This window comes from Nomia melanderi, chromosome 4, assembly GCF_051020985.1.
Source record: "Nomia melanderi isolate GNS246 chromosome 4, iyNomMela1, whole genome shotgun sequence".
Lineage (NCBI taxonomy): Eukaryota > Metazoa > Arthropoda > Insecta > Hymenoptera > Halictidae > Nomia > Nomia melanderi.
In genome coordinates, this window is record NC_135002.1 from 1,984,079 (window position 1) to 2,001,920 (window position 17,842).

Sequence of the window (17,842 nt, forward strand, 5' to 3'; positions counted from 1 at the left end):
GCCCCGCTCGAGAATGCGAGGAATCGTCGGGCAGGCTCGCCGCGGATGACGATCGCGATGATGTGGCACGCGTTGGCCTCCTTTCCTTCTCGTCGCCGTTTCCCCGATCACCGGCCGAGCTCTGCTGCCTAGGCTCCGGGCCCTGGGACTCTCGTCCTGCGAGGATCTCCTGGTACATCGAGTTCAACGCAACTGAACACGATCAACGCCCTTTTACTTGTAGGGCTACTAAAATAAAAACTAAGTCCGTAGTCAGGTTAAATATATTTATTGCTCGATGTGACTCTAACGAGGAACGACGACTAACTTTTCCTCGACGCTTTTCTAAGAAGGAAACCTCTTCAGACGAGGGCGTACGTGACCTAGGTTCTGGTGGTCCCCTCGGTCATAAATTAGTCAATGGGCCTGGTCTATCTCTCAGGCCCCCAAGTATTGACACGTAACATACAAGACAACCGATGTGAAATAAAAATGTTTAATAAGGCAACTAAGCTGATAATAGTGTAACGCAAACATTGCACCGCCGAACGATTCATAATTGTTCCTGCTTTTCTTTGCTACAAAAGACAAACTCTATGGGAAAGTACTTAAGATTTTCGTGGCGCTCAACGTGTTAATTTATTCTCCGATTGCTGAAAATCTGGCGGCACCTTTCCTATGCTGCCACTAGGGGGCTGCTGACACCGACAGCCTTTCTCGCTACTGCTCGGTTCTTTGCCTATTTGTATATATACCGCCTGGAAGTTACAATCGCTACTAGCATCTAAGGCACGGGGTAATAGGAAGCCTTTTGATGAATCCACTGGTGCTCATCTTTAATCTTTCATGAATCTCTTACACCTGTTATATTATCAGAAGGAGACGCCTTTGGAAAGATACAATTTTTACATTATGGAAAAGATAGGACATCTTGTTATGACTCAGAATTAGTTCACAAAAAATGTGAACACCTAAAAAAGACGGAACAACTTTTCTGCAGCAATTGTGTTACCTGAGAATAACAACACATCTTTGCACGAATGCTGAAGATATCAAACACAAAAACTCTCAAATACAAACTTAGACCTAGACACAACGCTCTTCTACATCATAGGATCACATTAGAAACACAATGAAAACTACCTGAAGCAAACCAACCTTACAACAAAATTGAGAGTAAAGCAAATGAACAATGTTCTGTGGCTAAAATGGACCTCTAGTCCGTCGATGTGACCTTAAAAGTTAATTTAACCCTTTACGGTCCAAAGTGCTCTCTTGGTTTCTCACTTTGTTAGTTCATTCAATTACAGCTTAATATGACGCTCTATTTATTTATTCAAGAATATTTGGCAGTCATTGAAATGTTACCTTTAAATGGTACAATTGTGATACTATAAATATATAGAAAAAATTGTTAAAACAGGTAGAAGTTGCAATAAAATAAGAATGTCGAGTTTGACTCGACATAGGACTGCTAAGGGTTAAAGAAGAAGATTACATTGTTGTAAAAAAAATCCTCTGAAGAAGAGACCGACGGAAATGTTATTACTGAAACTGGAAATGTAAATTGATCGAAGCTTCTCGATAAAATAGGTGTGTTATAGACTCTGAACGGAGAGTCGAGGAAATCGGATACCCCCCCAATGTTTAACGCTTCTTGCGTTTAATTGGCTGGGGAAATATTATGCGCATTCATGGTGATTATAGAACCGGTTGCCGCAACTTCTAAAATTATATTATTCATCTATCAAACAATGCGTTTAAAATGTTCAATGAAATTTGTAAAATTAGATTCTTAAACTTTCTCAAACTTTGCGTTATCGACCAACGATCGAAAAACAACCGGTCCCCGAGGATAACGTTCGTACCGGTTCGACGATCGGTTTTCGACGGTAACCTTTGTGTCCGGGTTATCGCTCATCTGAGAAAAACTTGATTAGCTATTCCGCTAATAAAATGACACGACACGGACACTTGAACGTTGATCGGTCCGCAGGTATAAACACCTGTCGCTAGCGAGCACACGAGATTGGTTTTCATGATCGGTTAAAATAATTATCGTTTGCTGGATCGCATCGTGGAGAGACCGGTGGGGGCGAGACCGGAAGAGATATTTAACCGATGCATAGGTACACGCGCTGGCCAGTGGTCATAAAGTACTCGTTACGAACAACCTCGCGACAGGATGTCTCTTCAACAGGTAAATCGGTTTCTACGGCGGGCACGGTATTTCCCTTGTTTCCCTGTGGAGTTCTTGTACCTTGCTGACCGAGTTTGTCGAGTGAACGGAAAGTGCTTAGATGGAAAGTGAAGTTTCGGTAATCTTCGCTTGAAACAGTAACGAAATAGTTGTTGGAAATAGTTAGACCCTAGAGGATTGAATTTGGAAGGTTGAAAGGTGACGTATCGGTTAACGATGATAGTCAAATTTGGAAGGTTGAAAAGGTGAAATATCGGTTGACGATAATAGTCAAATTTGAAAGGTTGAGAAGGTGAAACATCGGTTAACAATGATAGTTAAATTTGGAAGGTTGAGAAGGTGAAATATTAGTTAACGATGATAGTCAAATTTGGAAGGTTGAAAAGGTGAAATATTGGTTAACGATGATAGTCAAATTTGAAAGGTTGAGAAGGTGAAATATTGGTTAACGATAATAGTCAAATTTGAAAGATTGAGAAGGTGAAATATTGGTTAACGATAATATTTTAAATTTGAAAGGTTGAAAAGGTGAAACATCGGTTAACGATGATAGTCAAATTTGAAAGTTTGAGAAGGTGAAATATTGGTTAACAATGATAGTCAAATCTGAAAAGGTTGCATTTGAAAAATTAGCTCTCGGAACTGTCGTTGCCAACAATCAACAAGGATCAACAGGTTGCAGTTTATAAATAAATCGTATCGCGAGCGCTCTTTCTAAAAACCCCGATAAGCCTCCGTTATCGCGATACACTCTAATCTGTTGATTACGTTATTGAGAAGATATCGCGCGATAGGAATATAATATCTTGGGGGAGGTGAACGCATGACACGCGTTCGAAGAACTTCGCGAAAAACAAACACGATCCGGAGAAGGCAAAAAGGCGAGAAAGGGCAATGTATAAACACGACGCTCGATTTGCAATTACGTCAGATTATGTAGATAGTTTTTTTTTTCATGCACGATCATCGCCGTTGAACAGTCAGGTTAAAGGTTGCCTATCCGGTCCCGCTATTTTATTATTTAGTATTTATTAAGTCCTTGAATTATTTTCTTTTTGTCTGCACAGAAATTCGAGGAAGCTGTGGAGGCAATTAAGACGCTCTCCAAACGTCCCTCAGACAACGAATTTTTGGAACTTTACTCCTTGTTCAAGCAGGCGACGGTCGGCGACATCAATACCAGTGAGTTTTATTTACCGCCGGAACTGGTGACCGGTCGAGTCGTTTAATATTGATGGTTGTCATAAAGAAATTATAAATGCGTTCACCGCCATTCCAAATGACTTGTATTTTACAGTCTTCGATGAAACAATTCGAGCAACGTGTAGGTTTCAAGACTGCGGTAGCAATTACATAATAACATTTGTTAATAATAATTGCGGCAATGTAATCATCATTATTTTATCGCAGCGTTAAGACCAAGTCTTAAGCAGTGACATTTAGCTTGAGTTATGACAAAGTTATATAATTGTAAATAAAAGTATAGAAAATATATAATGTAACAGATTGACATAATTGGCATCAATGGACCTAATTGTTTGATAGGGACTGTAATTTTCCTGTTGCTATGTTAATTTATTTGAGAATTTTTCAAAAATACAGCCACATTTGCTATGTGATAGTCGATACGTTACTTTTATTGTAATAATTATTGTGTTATTCAGAATGATTTTCTAAAATTCCAGCCAGGCCCGGTATGATGGACGTGAAAGGAAAAGCGAAATGGGACGCATGGAAGTCGAAGGAGTGTATGTCCCAGGACAACGCGAAAGAAGAGTACATTAAATTGGTCAACAGATTGGTGGAGAAGTACAAGTAGATCGTTGAAACAATTCTTGTCATATACTTTTGTAACCACGGAATCCTGTATCCGCGTTGTTAACATAAATTTTATATATTGTTCTACGATACTATTATTAAAATAAAAACGGTTTGTTCCTATCCCTTTCATTTGATTAATTAATAAAACAAAGGTACACTAAATGGGTTTCAAAGGTAAACCATAAGTAGTGTAAATGATTGAATGAGAACGACGCTGAATTAAAGAAAAAGTTCAAGGGCGATAATTAATTTCTTTAATTTCGTTAATTAAATATTTTGTAATTCACCGCACGCGTCGCTGCGATCGCGTTCTTACGTATGACACTACTATTGGTCATCTAACCTCTTTATTTGAATCGTGTATAAAATTTGAAATACACGTTCCCGCGCTGACACAGATCAGTGTATACACCTATGCGGAAAAAGTCTCTGAAACATTCAGTTAATTTGATGACAGGATAAAATGACTATCCGGGTTTTGGATAATAATACGGTGAAACTAATAACGACTACGCAAGTTATAACTTCGATATCGAACGCTGTTAAAGAATTAGTAGAAAATGCATTGGATGCGAACGCTAATACCATTGAAATTAATTTGGTATTTCACACACTTTTACTGTTCGTTTATGTTCGTTTTTCACCTTTGTATTTAATGATCTTATCGTGAAATTTATGTTCTGACCATTAGGTGGATAATGGGACTACTTTAATCGAAGTGAAAGATAACGGCTGTGGTATTCATAAAGTGGATGCACCTTATATGGCTGCATCTTCTTGCACCTCCAAAATTAATGACTTCTCTGATCTGGGTGAGTAGTTGTATATTATAAGCTTAAACTAAATTTCTCATGTAAGTACTTTAATATATTGTTGAAGTTTTTAAATCTGTTCTTCGTATGAATGACAGATTCCTTGGAAACGTATGGATTCAGGGGTGAAGCATTGTACGCGTTAAGTGCAGTATCAGATCTTACAGTTATATCTAAAACAAAAGACGAGGAAGTTGCTACATCTTATATCATTGATCATCATGGATGTATTATAAAATCTGAGCCTTGTCACAGAGCTACAGGTAGATGATTAAATTTAATAGTTTCAACTATTGCTTCTTACATATTTGTATACTTTTAGGAACAACCATTCAAGTTAGGCAATTATTTAAGCAAGTACCTGTACGAAGACAATTGATAACTAACTCGAAAAAAGTTTCTCAAGATCTTAAAGTATTAGAATCATTAATTAAAAGCTATGCAATGTGTAAATACACGGTAAGAATAAATTATAAAGTAGATGGCAATATTATATTTGTAAAACCTGGTATGCAGACTCTTGAAGAAGCAGCATCGTGTGTCCTTGGAAAAAAGGTGACCTCAAAAATGGCATGGGTAGACACTGAAGATGCAGAGGTAATTAAGCAATAAAGTTCTATACATAATATGATAAAGTACCCTGCTTTAAAAATAAAAACGTTTTGTACTTTTCAGATCAGAATGAAATTAATGCTGCCTGTTAAAGAAACTCAAAATGTATCCGAAGAAATCCAAACTGGAACACAATACGTTTTTGTAAATAATAGGCCTATTAAACATAAAGATTTAGAGAAGGTACAGGTTTTATGTTTTTATATGTTACAATTATGTAGTGGAACAAAGAAAGATGTATGTTCATTTTCAGACCGCGAGTAAAATAATACTGGAAGCTTTTGGATATGATTCGTCGTCCAAAAAACGGCCAATATTTCTTCTATACATGTTGGTAAATGCTGGGAATATTGACGTTAATCTGGAACCAAATAAAACTTCCATTTTATTCAAAGATCAGGTGATTATATTTTTAACGAAAGCAGTTTTAATTCATATTTAAATTTGTGCATAATACGTATCGTGTCTATAGCAAATAGTTCATGATGCACTCGATAAACGAGTAAAAGATTTCTATGGAATACAAGAAGAAAAAACTTGTCAAAACGAGCCTCAAGATTCGCAAAGCGAGTACCTAGACTATACGCAAAGAACAATTGTTGATGATGAAGGACCTGAATGGCCCGCGTGTAAGAAACGAAAATTAGTCACAGAAGAAAACGTTGATGAAGGTCCTGAGGAATGCGGTTCTGAATTAAAACAAGGTGACAACAATGCCAACCAAGATTCTAATTTTGTCGCACGTATGAATCCCGAATGCGATAAACAAGTGGAAACAGCCGAAAAAGATAATTTATGTTCCGACCAGAACAAGAATAATGATGGATATGAAAAAAATATAATAGACCTGTTACCTGTTTTAAATTTAAGTGATTCGGATTCAGAAGATTCTCAGGAATTGAAGTTAGTATTAGTAGTGTTAGTAGTAGCGATAATGATGTTTCTGACACTTCGGACAGCCGCTAACACACTTTTATTTTCTCCAGCAAAGGAAATGTAGCGGAAAATGTAGACGATGACAGTCCTCCCTTCGAATTAGACTCACAATGCGAAACATTGAGTCAATTGCCCGTTGTGGATTTAGGCGAAGATTTTGATTGGAATAATTACTCGACTACGGATACTGCAGATACAAGTGAGAAAGAAAACGCAAGGCAGAATGAAAATACATCAGTCTCACCAGTACAGAATAAATCAGGTGCGAAAAGGCAGAGTACATTAATCAAATGGAGCAAAGGACGCATGTCCGATTTAAAGGTAAGCACTTTGCAGTGAATTCGATTAAAGGAATTTTGTGACGATTAAATTACTTTCAATAGGGCGGTACAGATGTGCAGCCTTGTAACGATGCCAAGGTCAATGAGGAATTACAAAGTGATTCGTATCGCAAAAATATATGCGACGGTTTCATCAAGTTTACTAAAAAAATCAGACCACAACGTGAGTACAGATTGAAAAAGTGTTGAGCACAATGTATAATGAATATTTCGTTTTTCAGTCTTAGAAAAAAATCCTGATCTGTCGATAGCCCAAACTGCATTAATGCTAAGTGAGCTGTGGAAAAAATTATCATCTGAAGAACGCGGTTACTACAGAGATGTCGCACATGAAGAAAAGTTGGAGTTTGAAAAACAGAAGCAGGAAACGAGTGAAAAGGAGAAGCAGGAAGCTGAGAAAAAACAGGCACTAGATTCTAAAAGGACGAGAAATAGATTGTTGAAAGCATTGGACAAGATGAAGGAAAAAAATTCTGAAAACAAGAAAAATTTGTTACTGAGGACCATTGTTCCATGGGACATGGACTTGAAAAAAGTGACTGAGAGTTTCCTTGATAAGTAAGCGTTACAAAGTTCTCGTGTAGGTATAAACATTACATGTTTTGTTATTTGCTACTTAATTTACATGTTACAGTCCAACATGTGAAAATAATAATCTAATTGTTGGAACTATGAGCCCTGATTTGTACATTGTTCACAAATACACACAGATTTGGCTTCTAAACATTGTACGGCTTAAAAAGGAGTTAAATGTATCTGCTACTGGTGTACATGAGGTAAGATTGGTATTCATAAAGATATTACTCATTCTCACATGATATTACTCATCAGTTAAATATATTGAATTACAGGGAGGTGCATCTAATACAGAACAACTTTTGAAACAGTGGTTTTCTACGAAAGACGATTTGTCAGTGTTATATCCACTGCATGTATTATCTTAGTCTGAACTATACATTAACAATTTGTTTAAGCATAAGTGTTCTGTTAAGTTTAAAATAAAAATGTACCTGTTGATCGTTTTACTTTGTACATACATTTTCATGTCAGAATATTTAAATAAAACTTTTACAATCGACGTTACTAATTTGGAGACAATCCATTTATGGCTTTATTAATACGGAACGAATGATTTAGATTCACACATTGTAATTTTGCGAAAGTCAAGAGGTTTCATTTCTTCATTTCGTGTTTGCCCTTACTGTCCAATACCTGTTTTTCCCATCTTTCTCAAAAGTTTATTGACCTACGTTACGAAACATAAAAATAAAAATGAGATATTAATAAAGTAATAAAAAGCAGAATTACAGGACTAATTCTGTACATCAATTCGCATCAATCTATGGCGAACACATGTCAAATAGCCATTTATGATATTAAGACCATTAAATGCAATATCGCATAGAATGATGTATCGCCCATGCCGGGACTAATTTTGATTGGTTAATGTATAAGTGTTCCTAAATTCGGCACTACACGTGCAATTAACAGGACCTTGTTTTTACGGCGAAAGAATAATGACCAGCGCACTGCTTTCAACGAAATTATAAAATTAAACGAAAGTTTCATACGGAAACTTTACTATTCAATTTTTTATCGATTTCAACGGTGGCAATACTGTTACGTAAACAGAAGTGTTAGGGGAGTATTCGTCTCCAGTGAATATAAAGTGTATATTTTGTATTTTTCCTATTAATTGTTACTTTACGAGAATACTTATTAATCGGCTATCGACAATAGCACGATTTCCATTTCCACCGATTTTTTTTTCAACGATCGGAACGAAAAAAAAATGTCGTTTGCCGCTTAAAAGATTCGATATGTTGAAAATCGTTTAAAAACGTACTAATCCCAGTTTGAAGCTTTTATCAATGAAAATATCACATTACGAGGTGTATCGTACGAATGCAGGAATACGTGTAGAATTTACTTAACGATAATACAGTTTGCTCTTGAAAAGCACCATGAACGGTTAAAGGCTGAAAGTTTTCAATCTATAGAATTGAAATTTGTGGCGGGTTGTTGGCTGCCATCTTGGACCTCGCTCGTTTGAGAAGCCGGCCGCCCGCAAAAATCTTTGAGTTTCACGCGTTCGCGCGGCTTCACGTATTCCGTAAGCGGTTTGCGTGATTTCACGACGAATTTCCAGATCTGGCGCGGTCGATTCAATCAAGATTCGGGTCCGGAATGTATTAGGTGAGTCCGAAATAAGTCAACGTTAATTTCCTGATCGCGATGGCGTGTGATTTATCTCGTACATGTGTGTTCGTGCCTTGTGCTTGTGCGTGCTTCTCTATTTCATGTAGCAGATAGCGGATTAATTTTTACCTCGGTTTATCTTCAATCTCGAGAATATTGCAGTTTTTCATAAGCATAATTCTTCTTTAGTCCTCTGACGGGCCATTCTCGGGCCCGTAATTATAAATTGCTGAAACGAACCGGTAGTCTTCGGTAAAGTTACAATCAATAGACATCTGTGTAATATGCTTTTCGTTCATCGTAATTACCGAACACATTTCTTTCCTCGTCAGCCTCTCGTGTCGCGTTAAATGATTTCCCGTACGCCCGAGGTTCCATTTCGCGGCATAGAATGATTCCCGTCGAGATTCTTACCTTCCTAACCACGTAAACGATAATTCCGATTAAATTTTTTTCAACTTTGTTGCATAGGTACTTCCAGTAGAAAATACGTCATAACATTCGTAAAACGATTCGGTCACGTATTTCAGCATTCATATTTCCAACAAAATACAATGGTAATTAATAGTTATTCCGAGTACTTTTAATTTCTTTTATTCTGTTGCTGTAGTGTACGTTCAAGAAGTATCTCTATTATTATTATTTGGTGCACAACCATTTTCATTCGATAAGTTGTACGTAACACAATCGTTGTGCATTTCGATGTATCAGTTTGCTTTTGTACATGGAACTCTTCTTTTTCATTGCTTACAAACTCGTTGAAAACAATGAGAACGTACCGCTTTACTTTAAAGTATAAACATAGTAACCGGAGACATTGCTTTCTTTTATAGTTATTCGAATAATTCTCCGAGCAATTAAAATGAATTTGTATTCTTTTAGCGTTTCAATGTTCCTTTTGTCATTGAATATAACAATGAAATGAGATTGTCAAATTTGAAGTTCTGAGTGCAGTGGTCTGTAAGCATTTTGTCATTTATTTTTTAATGTGAATTTTTTTTAATGACTCAGGTGTACTTTTTTCCTCGCGCATTCATAATTGGGTGAGAGGAGGAGTAAAAGTAACTAGATCTTGTAAATTTTTGATAGACAACGGTGAAAGCATAGCAATCAACAAAACAGATTATAATACTTATACATTGGGGAGAATGGCATATCCTAGTAGAGCGCGAGTTTACACCGACGTGAATTCACACAAACCTAGAGATTATTGGGACTATGAATCTTATGTTGTCGATTGGGGGTAAGTAAACATTCGGATCCATGTAAGTACACGCTTCTTTATTTCAATGATTTCTTTGATTTATAATCGACCTGTTTTTATTATACAGACAGCAAGATGATTATCAGTTAGTAAGAAAATTAGGCAGAGGAAAATATAGCGAAGTATTTGAAGCTATTAACATCACAAATAACGAGAAGTGTGTTGTAAAAATTTTAAAGGTATGACAATTTATTCTAGCCTTCAAGTTACGGGATCGTCCTTCTCCAGAATCTATAATTTCCGTTTTCTTTGAATTTTTAGCCTGTAAAAAAGAAGAAGATAAAAAGAGAGATTAAAATCTTAGAAAACCTTAAAGGGGGGACCAATATAATCACACTCCAAGCAGTTGTTAAAGATCCAGTATCGAGGACACCGGCATTGATCTTCGAACATGTGAACAACACAGATTTCAAGCAGTTATATCAGACATTAACAGACTACGACATTAGATACTACCTCTACGAGTTATTAAAAGTGCGTGTATTGTTAAGTGCAATGGAAACAAGTTCGAGATTATTATTTTACTAGATGTAGGTGTACATTATAGGTTCAAAGAAGAGTTCGAAAATATTGATTATTTTATGCAAGTATACTTATCTGCGAATGCTAAAGATTTTCAATGAGTCATATATTTGAAAGCGCAAACTATTCTTTTATATTCTTTAACGAACACAACGAGTAAGTTTACCCGTGAACGCGTCAGAGAATATAAAATTTTCCTCTAATTCAGTAATGCTTCTGAAATTTTCGAACTCGTGAATAGTTCTTTAAGTAAGTAGCGTGCAAATTCACTTTATATTTCAATTCAGTTTTCATCTGTAGCAGTGCTAGAAGCAAAACGAACGTGAACGTGTCAGACGTGAGAATTATTCTATCATTCTGTTTCCTTAGGCATTGGATTATTGTCACAGTATGGGAATAATGCATAGAGATGTCAAACCGCACAACGTTATGATAGATCACGAAAATCGGAAATTGCGGTTAATTGATTGGGGTCTAGCAGAATTTTACCATCCTGGTCAAGAGTACAATGTACGAGTAGCTTCACGTTATTTTAAAGGCCCAGAACTACTCGTAGATTACCAGGTTTGTGATATCAATACTGACCAGTATTCGATACACACACGTATATGTATAATCTAGTGACAATGCCGAGTAACGGTTGCTCTTTATATACCGCAGATGTACGATTATTCGTTAGATATGTGGTCTCTTGGATGCATGCTCGCGAGTATGATATTCAGGAAAGAACCGTTTTTTCACGGACACGACAATTACGACCAGTTAGTTAGAATTGCAAAGGTTCTCGGAACCGAAGAATTGTTTGAATACCTTGACAAGTATCACATCGAATTGGATCCTCGTTTCAATGACATATTAGGCCGGCATTCGCGCAAACGTTGGGAACGTTTCATGCATTCGGAAAACCAACATTTGGTGTCTGCCGAGAGCCTGGATTTCCTTGACAAACTTTTGCGCTATGACCATTACGAGAGACTCACCGCACGCCAAGCTATGGAGCATCCCTATTTCTGTAAGTACAACGAACACCATTCAGTATCCTACTTAACTTAATATTATTACTATTATTGTTATTATTATTAATATTCGTGATATACCTGTTAACGAATTCAAGTCTCATCATCCTCTATGTGTTTTAGTCCCAATAGTGAAAGATCAGAATCGATTAAATATGGTATCATCGTCACCTACTCCCATGACAGGTTCGTTGCCTGTAGGTGAGTAACGGCCCAGGTAATGTCACCACCACGATTTCCAATTTATAATTATTTAACCATATCATTCACGTACTGCTGAATCGACCACCACACCACGAGAGAACGCCATAAAAAAGAAAGAAAGAAAGAAAGACAGAAAGAAAGAAACTTTTTCATCCGCATCCCCGAATACGATGCGCGTTGATCGAGAACATCCGTGAAGTTCGTAATTATAATTCGGATTCACAATTTCTATTTTATAATATTTATAAAAAACGAACGAAATACCACCACCGGGGTCTACGTACGTTGTATTTATGTCGTTAATATCCACGGATACGCGGAGCTCGGATTGGCGCCTGTGGTTAACGACGCGAAGAATCCAGCCGTAGACATTAAAGAGAGTCCGGTCTCGCCGTCTGAACAAGCTTCAACCGATTCGCAATGACGGGAACCGCCGCTCTTCTTGGTGTAAAGTGTTGAAGCGTTGAGCGTTGGAAACACTCAGTATATTCAAAAAGAGAAAAAAAAAGAAAAAAAATGTATCGTTAACAGAGGGTGGCAGCCGTTGGATATATCATTCCCATTGCGAATCACTTGAAGCGAGAAACTACGTTTACGCTTTACGCAAGGTCGTTCCAGGCACCTAAATAACGAACGGACAATGAAATGTATAAGCGCATCCGTGGCCAGAATAGAAACCATGTTATTGTCAGTGATGTATATTCGATTCAGAGAAATTCAGAGACAGAGAAAAATTCAGAGAGGAACAGAGAGAAAGAGAGAGAGTGTGCGTCTGTCTGTCTGCCTGTGTGCGTGATATGTGACCGTCCGAGAGAGTGAAAGAGAGGAACAGGAAGAGCGTGCTTGTGGCGCGTGAGCATCCGAGAGAGTCAGAGAGAGTGAAAGAGTGAGAAAAGTATCGAATGACCAGCGCGGTTTATATAATACAATAGAGAGATATGGGGAAAGAGTGAGAGAGAGAGAGAGAGAGAGCGTGAGTGTGCGCGCGCGTGGGCGTGTATGAGAGGGAGAGAATGGGATTGAAAGAAAAGAAAACATGCGAAATAAAGTAATAACGGCCCTTAACAGCGCGGAGCGATCTTCTTTTGCTGCGAGCGAGATACATGTTCTTGTTTTTTACGGTATTCGTTGTACTTGAAGAAAATTTCCAATTCTCACGACAACCATGGTTTTTATCGTCCCTAGTTTTCTTTCATTAACGAGAGCGAAAGACAGAGAACAAGTGAGAGACGGAATGAGAGAGAGAGAGAGAGAGCGAGAGAGAGAGAGAGAGAGAGAGAGGAGAAGATCGTTTCGGATGACCGTGTAGGCGTGACTACAGAAAGATATGCGACTAAGTAAAATGTTTGATTTGAAATATTCAAACGATTCAAGTCTGTGTCGTATTATGATGATGATGATGATGATGAAGATGATGATGATGCTGATGATGATGATGATGATGATGATGATGATGATAATGATGATGCTGATGATGATAATGATGATGATGATGATGATGATGATGATGATGATAATGATGATAATGATGATGCTGCTGATGATGATGATGCTGATGATGATGATGATGATGATGGTGATGATGATGATTGTCGAACGATCGAGAATTCGAATAAACTGTATAAAGTGCTGCCGATTTTCTTTCACATCGTCGCATTGACGGATCTCGAGAGTCCTCGGGGGTTACCCATTTCTCGCCGGTTCCGCGTCGTGGAACGTTGCCTCCTCCTACATCGACAGAATCCGGTGACACGACGACGAAGTCGCCACGCGTCAGTGTATCACTATTTGAAGGAAAATGTTTGATTCCGCCGTCAACGACGCGATCGTAGGAGAAATTAATTTATTTAAATACGGCCCCGCATTTTTACCGATACCGCTTTATGGTAATAACATGCGTGATGTACACTGTATTATATGCTATGTAATATATTATATATATATATATATATATACATATACGAACACACACAGACATACAGATTCAATGACACTCATCATATATATATATATATATATATGTGTGTATATATACATATATACTATACTCATTGTGCAATTAAAGTCTTGTAATTTTTGGAGAGGAGTGTAGTGCACAAACACGCGAACAAACAAAACAAACGAAACAAACAGACACACCGTTACAGAAGCAAGCGCGTGATTGGGTCGCTAATCACGAGAATGTATTTTCCATTAAATACCGAACCGTGCTTAAACGACAACTGGACTTGAATTGCTCGGTAATTTCAAAGCAGGCATTTTTCAGTCGGTGTGCGCAGAGTTAGTGTCTCTTTCCTCGTTGCGTTACGATAAGTGTTCCTTTATTATTCTCTTCTACTTTTTTTTTCTCTTTTTTTCCCCTCTCTCTCTATTCATATATATATATTGTATACTCTCTCAATTGTCTCTCTGTTTTTCCCTTGATTCGTGAAACTGTTGCAAAGAATCAAACATTTTCGTTTAGGTATTGATAGCTCTCGCGAGGGGCTTGATCCCATCCCTAGACGTGACTGCGAGCAGCATCATGCCGGTTCATGGAACGGACGGACCGAAAAATGCGAGAGAAGATGGAAATGGGACACAGGATGGAACAAAGTATTCGTCGCGTCCATCGCATCCTTTACACACGATCTCGGACTTTTCACCCGTTACACCTGACCACACCTGACCGACCGCCTTACGTTTCAGCCGTGTCCGCAGGCTTGAGAAGAGAAAAAGAACCAAAAAAACAAAAACAAACAAAAAAAAAAATAATAGCTCTGCGCAAGCTACACCCAGTGAGAACCAGATGCGAGCGCCGATTCCGTTTCGTTTCGTTCTCGGACGGTCGCTCCCTCGTGTTCCTCGGCTCGCGGGGAACCACCCCCCCCGAACACAGCACTGCGCGTCCCGTGTAAACGTCCGTCGAGCTGTAATCGCACCGTGCGCGCACAACTTCGACTCTTCGAACGGTGTTCGAGAATGGTGTTTCCCGAAAGTGTGTCGAGCGTATAGACAAAAAGAAAAACTATATTCTATTCTTTCCTCTTTCTGTTGTTTTTTTTTTTATATATTTTTTCTAAAGGGCACGGGTTTGGGGACGACGGTTGTAAACAATTGGCTGGTTCGGGCCGTTCGCGTCTCGAGCATCGCTTTAGCTCTGTCTGTTGCGTAACTTCCTATGCACACCGGCGCGCGTGTGTGCGCGGGACTGTCCCTTGATTGACGCTGCTACCGATGTCACGGTCCTGGGGGAATCCCGGTTGTACGGTTCGTTGAGCCGCTCATTGGCCAAATCGGATGAATCCAGTTCTGTTCTTTTTTTTAAAATGATTCTCTTCTATTTTTTTTTTTTTTTGTAATTTTATCGTCAAACCGCCCAATCGATTCGTAGGATCTTATTTTTTAGGATAAAGCTACTTTGCCACGCGGTTTGGTATCGTGGAACAACATTGGCCATGGAAAGGGAAGCGTCTCGATCAGTCGAAAGCTGCACCTGTAACAATAAAGTGAAATGCACAATCGTGGAATTGGTCTGTTTGGTTGTTCCGTTCGACGAGAGATTTCTAATCGTCGGCCGTCTCCGTTCGGCTTCCGACTTTCCGTTTGCGCGGGGGTGAACCGATCTTTGGCCAGCGAGTAGTTCAATCGCGTTCGGAGTTCCGTCGGCCGGACGACGATCGGCGACGATCGTGATTTCGCGGGACATTGACGACGAACGAAACGATCGCGAAGCAAAGGAATAACGAAGAAAAGAGAAAAGAAAAACTAGAAAGAATAAAGAAAAGCCACTCTTTGCATCTGGAAAATGCGCTCGCGCTCCGACGCGACACCCACGTATACTCACATGACGTACACACGCATTCGTACATTACACACATACACAGACACACTCGGAGAGTAAACGAATACAAAAGATACGATACTTACAGATACGTACACACGTATACGTTCTCACACATGTACACGTAACTTAGGCCGCTCGGTTTAGTACTTTTAACGATGATAAAAATGTTCGTTTATATCTGATACAATGATAGTTGAATAAAATGTTTGTTATAGCCAAGTATCCTTTGTGCTCTGTGAATACCCGTGCAAATCCATGATCAGGGAATCACCCGTAACGCTCTCTTACACGCGACTCGTGCTCTCGTGCAGCGTCTCTCGACGGATACGTTAGAAATTTCTCGGAATCTTACAAAATCCCGCGCACCGTTTTCATCCTTCTCTGCGGGCGTTTTTCGTTTGCCTCGTTTCCGACCGACGACGTCTCTGAGTTGAAACATTGTGCCCTGCAAGCGACTCTCGCGTAGTGCTGGTGCAGCTTCTGACACGACGATTAATCAAAGATCCATGCGTGCGAATATAGAAACGTCCGTGAAAGATTTCCAAATGGAAACGGAAATCGAACTCAATCGCGAAGAGGACGGTTGAGTCGACACGCACTCAGCATCGCCAATGTGTTCCTTATCGGATTGAACCTGTAATTAATTTATATACGAATATATAAGTCGATTCATTGTGTATATTTGGAAAAAGAGAAATATTCACCGTGCGCGTGAATGTGTGAGAGAGAGAGATTGAGAGAAAGAGAGATTGAGAGAGAGAGAGAGAGAGAGAGAGAGAGAGAGAGAGAGAGAGAGAGAGAGACGTACTTTTAATGTATGTATAGGAAATAGAGCCACACTCCACTTGTACACCGTGTTCTTTCGTCCTGTCTCGAAAGAATCCGTCAGTTCCTATACGTATAAATTTTGCACATAAAGTACGGTGAATTCGATATAAATAAATAAATAAATAAATATATATATATATATTATATATATATGTACGTTAGCGTATTAGCAACAGATGCGTACTCTATTCAAGCGGAGTGTGAATTAAGAGAATTCAACGAGCGACGCGTGGCTCTCGAGCATTAATCAGTTAAAACGGAATATTGTCATTGTTTATTTAATCCGACGTGCGTCGTTTTTGCCTTGTTAACCGTTATTTTAAGGCTCACGTGTATATATATATATATATATCTATATCTATATATACATGTATATATATACATATATGTGCGCGCGTGTGTATATTTTATTTTTCAATATCGCATTAAAAAGAAATATATATATATTTATATATATATACATATATAATAAACATACGGAAAGTTGAAGTTGTTTTGGCGGGAAAACAGTCGGCTGCTACGGGGGCCACACGCGCGGCAGAACGGACACGCGCTATAGACGTATACAAATCTGTAGGAAGAGAAAAGAGGATTGCTCCGTGTAACGGTAGTGAATTATAAATACAATTTAATTTATTCCGCTTACGATTATCCCTGCGCGTCGTTGCCAGCCGGACGGCTTTCGTTTTTCATTTCTAGCGGGCAAAAACGACGCGAACGTGGCTCGTTCGTCCATGTTCCACCGCCCTCCTCCCTGATCGCCGTGCACGCGTTCGATTTCACGATAATCCGGATCGAGCTCTCTCTAATCGAAACCTGCGAGCGAACTGAAACGAACGGGGGAGAAGAAAAGGGAGGTTACTTGTCACCGAGACGAATTAATATATGTATTACATTGTGAATTTGAAACTTTGACGTTTCGTCTCGTCGTGATTTTCAATGGGCAGAGCATTCTGTCGTCGGACCGTGTATTTCCTTTTCTTTTTGTTCCGTCGTCCTGTCCCGTGGAAACGAGCACTGGATTTCAACGTACCGGAAGCATGTACACTTCGAATGGTCAATTGCGTCACATTTTCTCTTCCCGATTCTCCCTTCGGGGAGGGGAAAACGGGAGGGTTGTTTTCTTTCGAACGAATGCGGGATTATTTGTAAAATAAAGTATTTTGACACGGCTGAGGTATGACAATAAAATTGGCCAAAGTGTATGAGCTGGTTTGATTTGAAACCTAATCAACGGCGAGCAAAACGATGAATTAATAGGATAGTTACTAATACCGTGTTA

At 38.8% G+C, this 17,842-nt stretch overlaps 4 protein-coding genes across 19 annotated transcripts; 3 read left to right on the top strand and 1 right to left on the bottom strand.

Moving 5' to 3' along the window:
• Nucleotides 1-2,008: 2,008 nt before the first annotated feature.
• Nucleotides 2,009-4,120, top strand: LOC116428206 (acyl-CoA-binding protein homolog). The gene is made up of 3 exons (XM_031979569.2): nucleotides 2,009-2,179; nucleotides 3,247-3,361; nucleotides 3,865-4,120. The coding sequence occupies exons 1-3, from the start codon at nucleotides 2,165-2,167 to the stop codon at nucleotides 3,996-3,998; spliced, it is 264 nt and encodes an 87-aa protein (XP_031835429.1). The 5' UTR covers nucleotides 2,009-2,164; the 3' UTR covers nucleotides 3,999-4,120.
• Nucleotides 4,121-4,236: 116 nt separating this feature from the next.
• On the top strand, nucleotides 4,237-7,774 carry LOC116428204 (PMS1 protein homolog 1). Its single transcript, XM_031979556.2, has 12 exons — nucleotides 4,237-4,601; nucleotides 4,692-4,812; nucleotides 4,911-5,075; nucleotides 5,135-5,409; nucleotides 5,488-5,607; nucleotides 5,678-5,824; nucleotides 5,897-6,327; nucleotides 6,411-6,681; nucleotides 6,744-6,864; nucleotides 6,923-7,259; nucleotides 7,336-7,477; nucleotides 7,553-7,774. The coding sequence occupies exons 1-12, from the start codon at nucleotides 4,464-4,466 to the stop codon at nucleotides 7,643-7,645; spliced, it is 2,361 nt and encodes a 786-aa protein (XP_031835416.2). The 5' UTR covers nucleotides 4,237-4,463; the 3' UTR covers nucleotides 7,646-7,774.
• Nucleotides 7,775-8,304: 530 nt separating this feature from the next.
• CkIIalpha (casein kinase II subunit alpha) lies at nucleotides 8,305-15,951 on the top strand. 11 transcript variants are annotated; one of them, XM_076366865.1, is made up of 10 exons: nucleotides 8,305-8,897; nucleotides 9,372-9,457; nucleotides 9,783-9,860; nucleotides 9,990-10,143; nucleotides 10,232-10,343; nucleotides 10,426-10,638; nucleotides 11,056-11,250; nucleotides 11,347-11,698; nucleotides 11,826-11,903; nucleotides 14,371-15,951. In XM_076366865.1, exons 4-10 carry the CDS (start codon nucleotides 10,049-10,051, stop codon nucleotides 14,562-14,564), a joined length of 1,239 nt encoding a protein of 412 aa, XP_076222980.1. In that variant the 5' UTR covers nucleotides 8,305-8,897; nucleotides 9,372-9,457; nucleotides 9,783-9,860; nucleotides 9,990-10,048; the 3' UTR covers nucleotides 14,565-15,951. The 11 variants fall into 11 exon arrangements, with proteins under 11 accessions (XP_076222980.1, XP_076222978.1, XP_076222983.1 ...); XM_076366867.1 differs by lacking the exon at nucleotides 8,305-8,897 and adding an exon at nucleotides 8,937-9,152; XM_076366863.1 differs by lacking the exon at nucleotides 9,783-9,860.
• LOC116428221 (uncharacterized) lies at nucleotides 14,919-17,593 on the bottom strand. 6 transcript variants are annotated; one of them, XR_012998408.1, is made up of 4 exons: nucleotides 17,207-17,334; nucleotides 16,541-16,624; nucleotides 16,099-16,366; nucleotides 14,919-15,381 (listed from the first exon to the last, which is right to left on the bottom strand). XR_012998408.1 is itself a non-coding variant. In XM_076366878.1 (3 exons), the coding sequence occupies exons 1-3, from the start codon at nucleotides 17,294-17,296 to the stop codon at nucleotides 16,229-16,231; spliced, it is 312 nt and encodes a 103-aa protein (XP_076222993.1). In that variant the 5' UTR covers nucleotides 17,297-17,334; the 3' UTR covers nucleotides 15,582-16,228. The 6 variants fall into 6 exon arrangements, 1 of the variants encoding a protein (XP_076222993.1); XR_012998409.1 differs by having other exon boundaries at nucleotides 16,085-16,366; XR_012998410.1 differs by lacking the exons at nucleotides 14,919-15,381; nucleotides 16,541-16,624 and adding exons at nucleotides 17,039-17,131; nucleotides 17,455-17,593 and having other exon boundaries at nucleotides 15,582-16,366; nucleotides 17,207-17,387.
• Between the last annotated feature and the right edge of the window lie 249 nt (nucleotides 17,594-17,842).

What these genes read in the sequence shown, in the direction of transcription:
- CkIIalpha (XM_076366865.1), top strand. Translation starts at nt 10,049, where the DNA reads ATGGCATATCCTAGTAGAGCGCGAGTTTACACCGACGTGAATTCACAC. An exon ending in TCTTATGTTGTCGATTGGGG is followed by an intron (nt 10,144 to 10,231) that starts GTAAGTAAACAT and finishes TTTATTATACAG; the next exon opens with ACAGCAAGATGATTATCAGT. An exon ending in ACCTCTACGAGTTATTAAAA is followed by an intron (nt 10,639 to 11,055) that starts GTGCGTGTATTG and finishes CTGTTTCCTTAG; the next exon opens with GCATTGGATTATTGTCACAG.
- LOC116428204 (XM_031979556.2), top strand. Translation starts at nt 4,464, where the DNA reads ATGACTATCCGGGTTTTGGATAATAATACGGTGAAACTAATAACGACT. An exon ending in GAAGATTCTCAGGAATTGAA is followed by an intron (nt 6,328 to 6,410) that starts GTTAGTATTAGT and finishes TATTTTCTCCAG; the next exon opens with CAAAGGAAATGTAGCGGAAA. An exon ending in ACTGAGAGTTTCCTTGATAA is followed by an intron (nt 7,260 to 7,335) that starts GTAAGCGTTACA and finishes TACATGTTACAG; the next exon opens with TCCAACATGTGAAAATAATA.
- LOC116428206 (XM_031979569.2), top strand. An exon ending in GGTCGGCGACATCAATACCA is followed by an intron (nt 3,362 to 3,864) that starts GTGAGTTTTATT and finishes CTAAAATTCCAG; the next exon opens with CCAGGCCCGGTATGATGGAC.
- LOC116428221 (XM_076366878.1), bottom strand. Translation starts at nt 17,296, where the DNA reads ATGGACGAACGAGCCACGTTCGCGTCGTTTTTGCCCGCTAGAAATGAA. An exon ending in AACGACGCGCAGGGATAATC is followed by an intron (nt 16,625 to 17,206) that starts GTAAGCGGAATA and finishes TTATACGTATAG; the next exon opens with GAACTGACGGATTCTTTCGA. An exon ending in TTCCTATACATACATTAAAA is followed by an intron (nt 16,367 to 16,540) that starts GTACGTCTCTCT and finishes AATTAATTACAG; the next exon opens with GTTCAATCCGATAAGGAACA.